Here is a 13381-nt window from a genome sequence, read left to right on the forward strand (position 1 = left end):
ATCCTTGCCCCCCTCAGTGCCCCCCATTGGGGTCTCCATCCCTCCTCAGGGACCCCCATGAGGGTCCTGTCCACCCCCCGCAGGGTCCCCATTGGGCTCTGTGTCCACCCCCTACGGATCCCTGACCCCCAGGGAGCCCCACTTGGGTCCTGCCCCCCCCAAGGGTGCCCCACTGGGGTCCTGCTCCCCCCCCCGTCCTCCCGTGTCTCCCTGTAGAGGTTCCTGATCCCTACGGGCCACCATTAGGGCTCCCTGACCCTCATGGGTTCGTCTGACCGCCCTACCCCCCAAGGGGGTGGTCCCCCAAAAAAAGGGGGCAGTCATTTCGCTCTCTCCCCCCACAAAGAGGCAAACTTCGGGCAGACGCACTCAACAAAGATGGCCGGGCGCGCTTCGCCGGCGGCCTCTGCGCCTGCGCGGCGGCAACCTGCGGCAGGAGGCGGGGCCTCCCGGAAGCACATGCGCCCTACAGGGGCGGGGGCGGGGCTGCGGGGGCGGGGAAGGTCCGGGCGGAAGCGCGGGGCCGCGCGGGGCCGCTGCGCATGCGCGGCCGGAAGTGCACGCCGGCCCCTGCATAAGAGCCCGGGAGACCCCGCGGCGGCCCTTTTTCAACCCCCTCCCTTGCCGGACGCCGGAGCCGCCGCCATGTGAGCGCGGTCGGGAGAAGCGGGGGGCGGCTCGGGGCTTAGGGGGGTGTCGGAGGGGGCTTCTGAGGAAGGGGAGGATGCGGAGGAGCCTCGGGGGTGTCCTGGAGTCGGGGGATGGGGCTCAGGCCTGGTGGGGGGAGTTGAGGCCTCAGGCGTGGGGGAGGCTGTTGGGCCTCCCTGAGGTAAAATTTGGGAGGCCTCAGGCCTGGAGGGCGATATTGGAGCTTCCTGAGGTAAAATTTGGGAGGTCTTAGGCCTGGAGGGCGATATTGGAGCTTCCTGAGGTAAAATTTGGGAGGTCTTAGGCCTGGAGGGCGATATTGGAACTTCCCGAGGCAAAATCTGGGAGGCCTCAGGCTGGTGGTTGGTGCTGGGGAGTGTCTGTGTCTTATTTAGGGTCTCTGAGGCGCTGAGGGCTTCCTGGGTTGGTGTCTGGGGCGGTTTCTCTGGGTCTGAGGGGGTCCGGGGTAGGAGGAGTTTGGGGGGTGGCTGCTTTTTGGGGTGTGTTAGATAGGAGGTGGTGGAGAGGGCTCGCTGTGGGGCAGGTTAAGGGGAGGCCTCCCCCTGCCCCTTGGAGCAGGGCAGCCCTCTGGCAGCACGGGGAGCAGTGTCAGAGCTCTCCTGCAGCCAGGCCCGTTCCTGGTGCACGCAGGGGCCTGAAGACACCCCTGTGGGGCTGTTTGTACCCCTTGGCACGGACCTCCTCCTTTCACGCTCACTCTGACCTGTACCCCCATAGATAGCAGACTCTGGGACGTCCTTTGGTGCGTACGCGCCCTGTTCTTGGGACGCTCCTCTGTGCGTGCTGTCTGCACAGCCTGATGATACTGCCTGTATGTGCACAGTGACACACACAGCGCCGAGTGCACCCTCGTAAAGTACAGTGTGATACATGTAGCCTCTGCTCAGGGGGTTCGAGCTGCCTCCTGGCACAAAAACACAAACACACTCCCTGGAAACATCCCCTGTTGTGCTTGTGAACAACCTGAATCCAGCACGCATGGGCACTGTGTCACCAGGAACAGCTCTAGGGTGCGGAGATGCATGCATGGAGCTGGGATGTGTCCCGTGTGCATCTGCAGTCCCACGCTCCTGACACGTGCACACTGTGTCTGGGGGTACCCACACGGTTAGGCTGAGTACCCAGTGCTCTATGCAAGAGCCTCTCCCCTGTCCTGCCCCGTTCAGGGTGGCTGTGGATGCAGAACTGTTCCTGGAGGTCACTGCTTTCCAAGAGGAAAGGTGTTTCCCAGCAGGACCCATCTAGGGGTGCCTGGGTGGAGTCTCGTCCCTTCCAGGCTCCAGGACCACCCAAAAGTGCTCACGCTTTCCTCTTAATCAGCGGGGACTGATCCGTACCTCTGGATCACAGAGGTGGGGATCGCCTCGATAGCGAGAGCCGGTGGGACGGCCAGGCTCACAGGGAAAACGAGACTCTGCGTTGCCTCCCCTGACCCTTGTCCTGTCTTTTTGTCCTCAGAATGACCGACTGGGAGACAGCGCCTGCCGTCACGGAGACCCCCGACATCAAACTGTTCGGCAAGTGGAGCACGGATGATGTGCAGATCAATGACATCTCCCTCCAGGTATTTTTTTGGTGGGGGGGGGAGAGAAGGGTTTAAAGCAGGACTCTAGGTGCCCTCTGTTCCCTGCTTGGCACCTTCCGTGCGTGCCCGAGTCTCAGAGCGTGGCGAGAGGTCGCTGACGGTCTGTGCCCCATCAGGACTACATCGCCGTCAAGGAGAAGTACGCCAAGTACCTGCCCCACAGCGCCGGGCGCTATGCGGCCAAGCGCTTCCGCAAGGCCCAGTGCCCCATCGTGGAGCGACTCACCAACTCCATGATGATGCACGGGCGCAACAACGGCAAGAAGCTCATGACCGTGCGCATCGTCAAGCACGCCTTTGAGATCATCCACCTGCTCACCGGAGAGGTGGGGGCGCTGCGGGGACTTGGGTGGGGGAAAATGTGGGCGCGGAGGTGGTGAGCAGGTGGCGTTGGGTGTTGAGACGTAGTGACGGGGTGGTTTCGGGGAGGTAACGGGGTCTGGGTTGGGTGCAAGCTGATGTGGGGGGCTGCCTGCCCACTGCTGATTTCTCCTCCCCTCCTGCGCCTCGGCAGAACCCCCTGCAAGTCCTGGTTAACGCCATCATCAACAGCGGACCCCGCGAGGACTCGACCCGCATCGGCCGCGCCGGCACCGTCAGGAGACAGGCTGTGGACGTGTCCCCGCTGCGCCGCGTCAACCAGGTGAGTCCCCTGCTTTCCTCTCCGTTCCTTGGGCGCGGGGACCCCTCCGGGCGCCCTGACCCTGACATCTCTGCTCCCCCAGGCCATCTGGCTGCTGTGCACCGGGGCCCGCGAAGCCGCTTTCCGCAACATCAAGACCATCGCCGAGTGCCTGGCGGACGAACTCATCAACGCCGCCAAGGTGAGGTGGCGGGATGGGACGGGGCTGGCGCCGCTCGCGCCCCGAGCCCGTTCTGGGCCCGTCGGCTCTGCGGGCGCCTTCGTGGCGGGTGGATGCGGTCCCGTGGTGCCCGCTCTGCTGCCGGGGCAAGGCCTGATAGCTCTGATCTCGCCCCGCAGGGCTCCTCCAACTCTTACGCCATCAAGAAGAAGGACGAGCTGGAGCGCGTGGCCAAGTCCAACCGTTAAAAGATGCTGCTGCGGCCTCGCGAATAAAGTTCACTTCTGTTCGGTCCCTCTGTGCCCTGAGGCTGCTCGAAGTGGGGCTGGGCGTTCTCCTCCTCTGTCCCCGGCCTGGCGCTGCCTCCAGGTGGGAAGGGGGTGCCCAGGGGTCCCCTCCCAGGGTGTGTGCGTAGCTGAGGCCTGGCAGAGCTGCTGCCTCGTCCCCTGGCACGGGGATGTCCCCAGCTCGCCTGGTGGCTACTCCCGGGCCTGGCCCTGGACAGAGAGCTCCCCTTTCCCTGGGGACGGGGAAGGTGGTGCTCGAGCTGATGGCTTGTCTCGATCCTCCCTTCTGTCCCCACTGCGCTCCCTCTTTCCCTTTGCCTGTGGGGATCTGGGACCGGGAGAGGAGGGAGATGGGTTGCCGACGGCTCCGGGGAGGGGCTGAAGGAGGAAGAAAACCCGTGTTAAATATATAACAGAGGCGTCTCCCTGTGGCTGACTGGGGGAGAGGGCTTTGCCCTGGGAACCAGTTCCTCCAGCTGCCAAGGTGGCCCGGGCCAGTGGGACAAGAGCCAAGGTTGGGGGTTGGACCCGGGGCGCTGGCGGAGGCTGGTGCCTGCAGGACGGATAAGAGTCGGCTCCCTGCGCCGTGTCCGTTCCGGTGTGGAGCGACACGCCTGTGCTAAGGGTTTTACCCCCGGGGGCTGATCCCCAGCGGGGTGCCGGGGGCAGGATCCCCCCCACCTCCCCACCCCAAACCCGACCCGGCACCTCGCCCAGACCCGCGCGGACGCGGTGTAACGCGGCGCCGGCCGTGGGCGTGACGGCGGGAGCGTCCTCCCTGGGGCGCAAGTTCCAGGCAGGACCGGCTGCGCCCGGCGCGAGCTGCGCGGGACCTTGGCGGGCTCCTGCTCCTTCTCCCCGCCCCGACCCCCGGCGTGTCTGGGTGTGGGTGAGTACAGACCGGGCAGAGCTGGGGGGCACAGCGCCATGGGGCGAGGGAGCCTTTTGGAAGGGCTGGAGGACCCCCGAGCTTGGGATGTATTTGAGCAAGCGGCGCCGCAGGCGCTGGCACAGCTCGAAGGTTGGACTGAGGAGGTTTCGCGGGGCCCTTGGTGTCTCCAGGAGACCCGAGGGTTGGGTGTAGGAGGTTCTTCGGCACCGTGGGGCCACCCCCAGGGCCGAGGGGGTGTTTGACTACGGCAAACACGGGTGGCTCTTGGGATCGGGGTGAGGAGCGTGGGCAAGGGAGGCCTGGGGTGGGCGCTTTCGGGACGCTGCTGAGCCCGAGGTGCTACCTGCTCCGGGGCGAGGTGTCCCAAGCGGCGCTTGGGCAGCGCCAGGGCTGCCAGCACGGGGTGTCCGTCCTCCTCCCCCCATCCACCCCCGCGCCGGGCTGCCCCGGCTCTTATCGCTGCCGGGTAAATAATTTCCGCCTGTCAGGGACGTCGCCGCCGCCATGACGTGCTCCGCGGCCAGGACCAGCCTCGCCGGGGAGTCCGAGGGGTCCCCGCTGGACTGCATCATCTGCTTCACCCGCTACGACCGCGTCTTCAAGGTGCCCAAGGCGCTGGCGTGCGGGCACACCTTCTGCCTGGAGTGCCTGGCCCGGCTCAGCGTCACGGCCCCCGCCGCCGGCACCCTGCTCTGCCCCGTGTGCCGCCGGCCCACGGCTCTGCCCCGCCGCCGCGGCCTCCCCGCCTTGCCCACCCGCTCCGACCTGCTGGCCCTCCTGCCCGCCGACGTCCCCGCCGCCCCCGGCTCCGTCCGCTTCAGCCGCCCCAAGGGGCTGCTCTACGTCCGCCCCGCGCCCAAGTCGGGCCAGGTGCCCACGGTGGCCCTCAGCCTGGAGGTGGGGCGGCCCCAGCCCCGCAACCCGCCCCGGGGCCGCGGCTGGCCCTGGACCTCGGACCGGTGGCCGCTCTACAAAGCGGTGGCCTTGGCCGCCTCCTTGTTGGTGGTGGGGGGCTTGACGCTCTGCAGCGTCTTCCTCTTCTTCCTCCTGCCCGTGTCGTGCAAAGCCGGCGTCCCGGCTAGCAACAGCAGCTGCGACCCGCAGACCTGGGGTCCGCTGTAYGGCGACCCCGAGGCCCCCGTCACCCCCGCGGCGCACGGGGASCCCCGCACCACGGACGTTGCCCGTGGAGGATGGTTCTCCAACGCCCTGGTGGGGCCGGCACCTCTCCAGCACTGATGGGGCGGTGGGATGTGTCCCCCCGGGCGCTTATGGACTTGGAGCTTGTAGCTATGGGGGGGAGCTGGGGGGTCACAGTGCCCCTCACTTGGAGGGGGGTCAGGATTTTGGGGGGAGATCGAGCCGATGTCCCCTGTATTAAAAGGGCTGATTTTCTGCACGCCGACTGCGTCCTGGTGTGTCTTTTTAAAGCGCGATGAGTCCGATTCCCCCTCCCCGTCCGGCGGGGTGCAAATGAGGGGGAAGATCTCCCCCCCCAAACCCCCCCCCAGTGCCAGGACGCCTGGGTCCCAGGCTCGCTTTTGGGGGGGGGGTTGGTCCTGCTTTGGGGGGGGTCATTTGTGCTTGGGAAGGTTCCCCAGAGCCGGGACACCTGGAACGTACCCCCCCCCCGGTTGTGTGCTGGGGTTGGGGGGGAGGGTGTTGCTTGGGGGTGGCGAGGGGCCCAATTTTGCTCCCTCCGGTTGTGCCCGCGTGCATCGGTTCCCCCCCCCCCCCCACGCACACACACCTCACCCCGGTCCCCGCGGTGGTGCCTGGCACAGCCGTCGCCTTCCCCAACCCCTATCACAGCCGGCCCCGATACCGGCGGGAGCCTGCCCAGCCCGGCGCAGTGACGGTGTTCGTGTGTGCTTTGGGGGTGTGGGCTTGTACCCGATACCGCGGCGAAGAGGAGAGGGGCTGCGCAGCCCCCCCCCCGCCCATGGTTTGGGGGTGGTGCAGAAATGGGGTAGATGTTGCTCCAGAAAGAGCCGGGCTGTTTCCTCGGGCTCGTCGTCACCTCAAACCCCGGGGCTGAGCACAACCCAGGTGCTGGGGAGGGAGGCTGCAATCCGGCTACAACCGTCCAGTGTTTTGGGGGTAGCTGGGGGTCTGAGCAAGTGCAGCAACAACCCCTCAGTGGTGGTACGGGGTTGCTTGATTGATTTCCCCCCCCCTTTTTTTTTGGCTAAACAAGATCACAGACAAGTGAGAATAACCAGAGTCCGGTTGTTCACTAAAGTGCGACTGTACATATGAGAAACCAGACCCTGTTGTTTACAACAGTCTGTACATACAGGACAGTAACCTAACCCAACGGAGCGGTACATACACCTTGATCGAACATACAGGTAGCCAGACCCAGCCACCGACCATCCGACTGTGCTCATGCCTTGCTGGAGCTTGGTGTGAGCTACAGTCGGACAATAGGTAGGACCCAGACCTGGCTGTACCAACAACTGGCCCCAGCCAGTCATGAGCTACAGCCTGACAGTACATTACAGTAACCCGATCCCGATGTGCAATACGATTTGATTGTACGTACAAATAACCAAAGTTGTGCACTAAAGTCTGACTAAACTTACGAGCAACTAGACTCAGTGGTACGCTACAGCCTGACAGTAACTTATAGGCATCACGGCCAGCCGCTYGCCACACAGCCGGCTGCACCCCCTCCCTGGCCCCCGTGGCCTCCCCCCGCATCGACTGCATCGACAGGCAGACCCGCTCCTAGGCTACAATAACACTGTGCAGGGGACTGACTGAGCGCAGCCGCCTGCTACACCCGGGCCGTGTGTAGCGGGAGCCTGACTCCGGCTGTGCACAACAGCACGGGGCGACGCAGGAAAGTTGTGTGCATGTAGCAGGGATTTTTGTTTTTTGGGGGTGGTGGTGGTGATGCGTTTGCTGGGCTGTCCGACTGTGCTACAGCCGGAGCCGGGGGACTGGAGAGGAGTTGGGGGGGTGGAGTGTTTCCTGATTATCTCAGCCCACAGGCGTCACTCGTTCTGGCCACCCGCTTGCTTATGGAACAGCCCCACAGTTTGCTCCGACAACAGTCGGAGGCAGGTGACAGGCGGAGGACACACACCCGCGCTGAGCCCAGTTTCCCAGGCACAGCCGCGGACGGAGACACGGGCTGAGGGCGAGATGGAGACCCATTAAAAAAAAGGGGGRAAAAAAAAGGAAGGGAAAAAAGGCTCCGCCCTCCCTGCTTGGCCCCGCCCCCGGCCGGCTTGGCCCCGCCCCCGGCGCTTGGCCCCGCCCCTCCCCGCTCCGGGGGTCACTTGTAGAGGAGGTGGACGCGGCTGCCGTCGCAGTTGCCGCGTCCCAGCTTGTCGGCCTGCTCGGAGACCAGGCAGCGCACGAGGGGCAGGCTGGGCTGGTAGAAGGGGGCCGGGGCCGGGGCGGCCCCCAGCCCTGGGGCAAAGTGGTTGTCGGCCTCGCGGGAGGGGTTGGACGACCGCCGGCGCGACCGGAGCTGCTGCCGGTCCTGGAGCTGCTGCCGGAGCTCGGACACCCGCTCCTCCTTCTGCCGGGGCGCAGAGGCGGGCGGTGAGCCCGGTGTCCGTCCGTCCGTCCAGCATCTCCCCTCTCCCCTCTTCCTCCCGCCAGCAGCGCGTGCCAAGCTGGACCCCCCCCCCCAAGCCTGCCCGCACCACCCCAGTTGGGGTGTTGAGGTGGGCGCGGGGCTCCCGAGCTGACAACCCCTCTTGGCACACCCGTACGCTGCCTAGATGTCAACAGCTCAACGCCACCGCCTGTCTCGACCCCTCTTCGGGCTCTGCCGGCAGCGCCCCACAGCCCCGTCACGGGGATCCCCGCGCCCACCTCGGCAATGATCTTCTCCAGYTCGCGGTTCTCCTTCTCCAGCAGCCGGGACTTCTCCTCCTCGTTGTTGTTGGTGGACGAGCCCGTCTTCATGGTGTCCTGCTGCTCCGACTGCCACTCGCCCCGGGTGATGAGGCGTCGCATCTGCAACCGCCCCCGGCTGTCAGAGCCGAGACCCCCCGCCTGCCCCCGGCCCAACACCCGGAGGATACAGKCGGCTCACTTTCCCCTGCCACCTGCCAGAACCAACACCCTGCCACCTGCCAGAGCCAACACCCTGAGCCTACATCTGGAGAATGCACCTTTACAGCCTGATATTACACCCGGAGGATACACCCACCGAGCCTTCCTCTGCCGACTGTCAGATCTCTTGGCAGCTACCCAGATAGCTGTTCCCTCCCTGGCTGTCAGGCGGAGAAACAGCCGGTCCCCGCCAGCCCCTTCCCCAACGGGTCGTGTGGCACCTTGGGCACGAAGAGGACCACCAGGGTGATGTAGGAGGAGAAGACGACGGCGAGCGAGGCGAAGGCGAAGGCCGCGTCCTGCTGGCTGCTGAGGATCATGGTGACGGGCGCGGTGATGAGGCAGAGGACCTGCGGGAACGGGGAGGTGCTGGTGTCGTCACAGGGGACGTGGGATGGGGATACGACCGCCCCTTCTCCAGCCGGCTGCCCCGCGCCGTACCGCCACGTTGTAGATGGCCATGCCCACGGCCCGGTGGTCGTTGATCTTCTCCGTGGACACGCTCTTGGTCTCGTAGGCCARGAAGATGCCCAGCAACAGCAGCAGCCCCTTGAAGCCATAAAATATCCCTGGAARGAAGAGGATTGGTGGTGAAAAAGAGTATGGGGGGGGCCCACTGGACCTCCATGGGCTCCCCTGGACCCCTTGCTGTGTGCTCCCCAACCCTAGCTGTAGCCCTCAACCTTGCCTGCCCCCCCCAAGTCCTTCCTGCGCCCCTAGACCTGCTGGGGCTCCCCTATTCCTTTCCACCCCCCCCCAGGACTCCCCATGCCCACCGAGCCAGGTGTTCATCTTGGTGGAGCTGCAGTGCTCCAGCTGGGGCAGGATGGAGACGTCGGTGTCTGTCTTGGGCTCCTCCTTGGTGAACTCCTGGGGTGACGGGGTGGGAGAAGGGATGTGAGTGTCTGGTTGGGGGGGGGGGACAGCGGCCTTTGCTGCGAGCTCCCCCCGCCCCCAGCAGTGCTCCGATGCTGTGAGCTTCCCCCCCAGCAGTGCCTCACCTCGATGGTGCGGTGCAGAGGGTCCACGATTTGCCAGATGAACAGCGTGACCACATCCAGCCCCACCAGCAGCCCCACCGTGGCGTACAGCTTCCAGGGCTCCAGAGTCTGGGAGGTGGGGGGGTCAGGGAGCCACCGAGGGGGGGGACACCCCATAGCACCCCCAGCCCTCCCCCGAACGCCCCACAGGGGCCAACCCTCACCTTCCGCTTCTCTTTCTTCTCCTCCTTCTTGGTGAAGACAGTGTGGACCCACCAGATCTTGGTGAACATGCTGCCGTACGCCAGGCTAAACCCCAGCCCGAGCAGCCAGAGTCGGGCCTGCGAAGGACACGTGGTCGGTGGGGGAGTGCTGGCTACACCTCCTGGCTACTCTCCTCCGGCTAGCCGGCTCTGCCTGTACCCCTCCAGCTGTACGTCTTCCGGGTGTACCCACCACCTGGACGTACGCCTTTGGCTGCATCCTTTCTGGCTGTACCCAACCCCATCGCTTGGCTGTACCCCTTCTGACTGTACCCCTTCTGGCTGTACCCCTTCTGACTGTACCCTTTCTGGCTGTACCCCTTCTGGCTGTCCCCCCCAGTGGCTGTACCCCCTGCGGCTGTACCCCTACACCCCGCCAGCCTTGCCTGGCCTTACCTGGCAGACGAAAGGGAACAGCCCCGGCCCGATGTGGTACCCGTCCAGKCCCAGGGGGAAGACGGCCGCGAGCGCCAGCGTGCAGCCCACAGCCGTCATGTTGTTCAGGTACGGCTGGGAGTTCTGGATGTACCTGGAGGGGGGGGGAGCTGTTAACACCTTTCCTTAGAAGGAAAAAAAAAAAGCAAAGAAGAAGGTGGTAACAGCTATGCCTAAGCGCAAYGCGTGCTGATTTGAAGGGACCGGKGAAGCGTTGCTGGTTTTGTCCTTGGGAAGGAGTGGGACCGGCAGACAACAAGCCCCGGCACGGGGAGGGTGGAAGCCACGCGCTACGGTTAAGGCCCTTAACAGCACCAGAAGCTCCTCCGGAGCGAGCTGCTCCCGCTCGAGCAACGAGGATGACTGTCAATAGCAACCTCTGTCATTTGCTTCTTTTCCCTTCCGTAGGTAGCACGTGAGAATAAATAATCCCTCCCACCCCCGCGGGCGCGGGTAACCACGCGCCGCTTCGCTCTGCTGCCGCGGTCGCGTTTTGGCCCGTAGGCAGGCACGAAGAGGACAAGCCGTAACGCTTGCCCTACACCCGGGGACGGTGGTGCGGGGCAGGGGCGGCTGGTTACCCACCGGACGTGCCCGTTGTAGATGTTGAAGGCCAGGCAGATGATGGCCAGCAGGATGCCGAGCGAGGCCAGCACCGAGACGGAGATGAAGAGCTTCTGGGACAGGAACCGGAAGGTGGTGATGACCTTGGTGTAGTCGGCTGGTGGGGCACCTCCTGCAGAGCCCACGGTGCGGTTAGGGCTACGGGGGGGAGTTCTGGGTCCTTCCCCACCCTTGCCTGTGGCAGGAACTCCCCACAGCCCCAGGGGGACCCCATAAGCACTGGGAACCCCCCCCCCAGCATCCCTCTCCAGGCAGCACCGGCCACCACGCGGCCCCTCTCACCGATCCACTTGTCGTTGTTGTACCAGGACAGGTTGTCCTTGGTGCTGTCGTAGTAGCCGATCTTCTTGTAGACACCGCCTGTGTGRGGAGCGGGGATGGGTCAGGCAGGAGGCACAGCCCCTGTGCAACACCCCGCCAACCTACGGTGTTTCTGCACACCCCCACTTGTCACACCTAGCAGTGGCTGTGCAGCGGCCAGGCTGTTTGGCTGTACACGTGCACCGGCTGACACACGCACCACTTGAGGACACATGGCTATGCTGATAAGTWGTGAGTGTTCTCGTTGGGTACGACTGTTCCTACAGGCAAACGGTGTTGGCGCGTGGAGTTGTGCGCACGGTGCAGGGCACTGTTGGCTGGTGCACTGCAAAAAGGGTTGTGGTGCTGTGCGTGTGTCCTGGTGTGCATTTTTGTTCTACAGGCGATGGGGCTTGTTGCATGCGAGTGACTGTTGTGTGCAGCAAGGACTGTTGGAGGGGTTTTGATGCTGTGATTATTTTGCTGTTGTCTTTTCTAAGGCRGCTGTGTGGAAGGGTGGTGGTGCCCCTCGTGTTGTCTTGTGTACTGAGGCGGTGTTGTGGCGCTGTAGTGCCGGGTGTCGTTGCGGTGCTGTTGCCTTGTACGGCTGTCTCGTACTGCAGCCTGTGTTGTGACCCTGTGTTGCAAACGCTGTGTTCACTCACACCGGCGGTAGGCTGTTGACACATGCTGTGGTTGCTGCGGTGGTTGTGTGTGAAGGGGTGTTGCCGGCTGCTCGGTGGCGGTTGCTGCATGCAGCGCGGTGATGCTGTCACCCTGTTGCGGCCGCTGCCCGCGCTCGCTCACCTTGCAGCTGCTCAATGAGGGTCCAGGCCATGCGGGAGCCGCTGGCGTCGAAGACGACGTGGCCCTGTGCGGTGGGATGGGGACGGGCGTCAGGGCGCCGCGGTGCTGCCCGGGCCCCTGGGACCGCGTGCCCTGAGGGGTGTCGGGGGGGCAAAAAGTTTTCACTGCCCTGGGAGTCTTTTGGGAGAGGCTCGTGGGGATCAAGGTGGAGGAGCTGGGGCCGTGGGAAACCTTCTTGGCGAGAGGGGACCGCGGTGGGGCAAGCAGGGGCTGGGGGGGTGCCAGCGGCTCAGGTGCGTGTTGGGGGGGGGTCACACGGACTCCAGGGCCAGGCGTGTAAGGGGGCCGGACGTGCTCGGACGAGGGGCGGCGTTGGGACCAGCCGTGCAAGGASCACGCGCGGGACGCGTGCCGGGAGCAGGCCACGCACCGAGACGCCCTCGAAGGCGGAGGAGTTGAGTGCCCGGTAGATCTCGTCGGTGATGTTCTTGTTGTTGTAGTTGAAGTCCTCCAGGCGCAGCCCCTTTTTGACCAGCTCCGCCGAGGTCTTGTTGAGGGCCAGGGCCAGGGCCCAGATGGCATCGTAGGCCAGCGGCGCCTCCTGGAAACCACCCGTCTCCTCGGGGTTCTTGCCCAGCCGCTTCTGCAGCTTCTCGATGAACTCCTGGGATGTCTACGAGGCGGGCGAGGAGGAGGGCGAGAAGGTGGTCAGGTGGCGGGTGGGATGGAGCGGAGCCCCGGGACCGGTCCTCCCCCGCTGACCTCGCCGTGGGGGCCGTTGTCCCCCCCACCTTCCCGTACCATGTTGGAGATGCTGCGGGTGTTCTCGGGGTTGAGCATGACGATCTCCGTGGTGACGTGCCCCTCCACGGCCTCTGCCATCTCCGCCTCGGTGCAGTTGATGGCCGGGTCCTTGATGCGAAACCAGTTGTCGGCGTACCAGCCGATGAGGAACCACACGTACTTCTTGCCGTACAGCTTCTCCTTGTAGACCTGCGCGGGGCGAGCCGCTGTCCGTCCCTCCGTCCTTCTTCGCCGCCACCGGCTCGTGCAACCCTCCTCCCCCCCGCGCCCCGTGATCCATCCCGGCAGCCTGTCCGTCCGTCCGTCCGTCAGCGCGCGCGCCCCCGTCTCACCTCGCAGAAGACTTTGCGCGCCTCCGTCTCGTAGAAGAGCCCCACGATGATACGGGCGTCCTGGCGCTGCGGGGAGACGGCTCGCGCTGGAGCTGGGCTGCTCCCGGCGGGCGCCCGCGCCGCCTGCGCCGCCCGCCCTCCTGCGCGGCGGTTTTGCCTGCGTTTGCACGGCCGGGTCCGAAGCGGAGGAGGATTTGAACCCGGGCTCAAGGGCAGCGCTCTTCCCGTGGGCCCGTCTCCCCGCCGGAGGAGACGCGCGGTCGGATCCCACCTCGCCGCCGGTGCAGGGCGCGTCCCCTTCGGGGCGCGGGGCACGGCTCCGGCTGCACCCCGGCGGCGGCGGCGGTGGTGGTGGTGGGGTGCTGGGGGTGGGGGGCAGACCGCGGGCCGGGGACGTGCCCTGAGTCCGGGCGGGCTCACCTTGAGGTTACGGACAGGCGCGGCGGGATCGGAGAAGAAACTCTGCCGGAAGGTGATCTCGAGGCCGGCTTCCTTCACCCGCTGGTCCAGGTCGTCGAGGGTCTGG

General features: G+C 65.4%; 3 protein-coding genes across 4 annotated transcripts in view; 2 read left to right on the forward strand and 1 right to left on the reverse strand.

The window, feature by feature from the left end:
* Positions 1-538: 538 nt before the first annotated feature.
* RPS5 (ribosomal protein S5) lies at positions 539-3351 on the forward strand. Its single transcript, XM_085322462.1, has 6 exons — positions 539-647; positions 2128-2233; positions 2371-2580; positions 2769-2897; positions 2980-3078; positions 3237-3351. Exons 2-6 carry the CDS (start codon positions 2129-2131, stop codon positions 3303-3305), a joined length of 612 nt encoding a protein of 203 aa, XP_085178588.1. The 5' UTR covers positions 539-647; position 2128; the 3' UTR covers positions 3306-3351.
* A 58-nt stretch (positions 3352-3409) lies between these two features.
* RNF225 (ring finger protein 225) lies at positions 3410-5529 on the forward strand. 2 transcript variants are annotated; one of them, XM_085322461.1, is made up of 2 exons: positions 3410-3426; positions 4725-5529. In XM_085322461.1, exon 2 carries the CDS (start codon positions 4741-4743, stop codon positions 5473-5475), a length of 735 nt encoding a protein of 244 aa, XP_085178587.1. In that variant the 5' UTR covers positions 3410-3426; positions 4725-4740; the 3' UTR covers positions 5476-5529. The 2 variants fall into 2 exon arrangements, with proteins under 2 accessions (XP_085178587.1, XP_085178586.1); XM_085322460.1 differs by lacking the exon at positions 3410-3426 and adding an exon at positions 3427-4233.
* Positions 5530-7519: 1990 nt separating this feature from the next.
* Positions 7520-13381, reverse strand: part of GABBR1 (gamma-aminobutyric acid type B receptor subunit 1) — a gene marked incomplete at its 5' end in the record, with an annotated part of 7683 nt that continues 1821 nt past the window's right edge. The window contains 15 exons of the mRNA XM_085322463.1: positions 7520-7768; positions 8068-8211; positions 8532-8660; positions 8752-8879; positions 9087-9180; positions 9312-9419; positions 9515-9631; positions 9950-10082; positions 10574-10724; positions 10895-10972; positions 11720-11783; positions 12150-12392; positions 12521-12712; positions 12856-12921; positions 13276-13377. Of these exons, the coding sequence (XP_085178589.1) occupies positions 7520-7768; positions 8068-8211; positions 8532-8660; positions 8752-8879; positions 9087-9180; positions 9312-9419; positions 9515-9631; positions 9950-10082; positions 10574-10724; positions 10895-10972; positions 11720-11783; positions 12150-12392; positions 12521-12712; positions 12856-12921; positions 13276-13377 (1998 nt within the window). The remainder of the gene's footprint in view (positions 7769-8067; positions 8212-8531; positions 8661-8751; positions 8880-9086; positions 9181-9311; positions 9420-9514; positions 9632-9949; positions 10083-10573; positions 10725-10894; positions 10973-11719; positions 11784-12149; positions 12393-12520; positions 12713-12855; positions 12922-13275; positions 13378-13381) is intronic.

Source organism: Rhea americana, unplaced genomic scaffold (genome assembly GCF_003343005.1).
Source record: "Rhea americana isolate MKP2758 unplaced genomic scaffold, rheAme1 scaffold_778, whole genome shotgun sequence".
NCBI lineage: Eukaryota > Metazoa > Chordata > Aves > Rheiformes > Rheidae > Rhea > Rhea americana.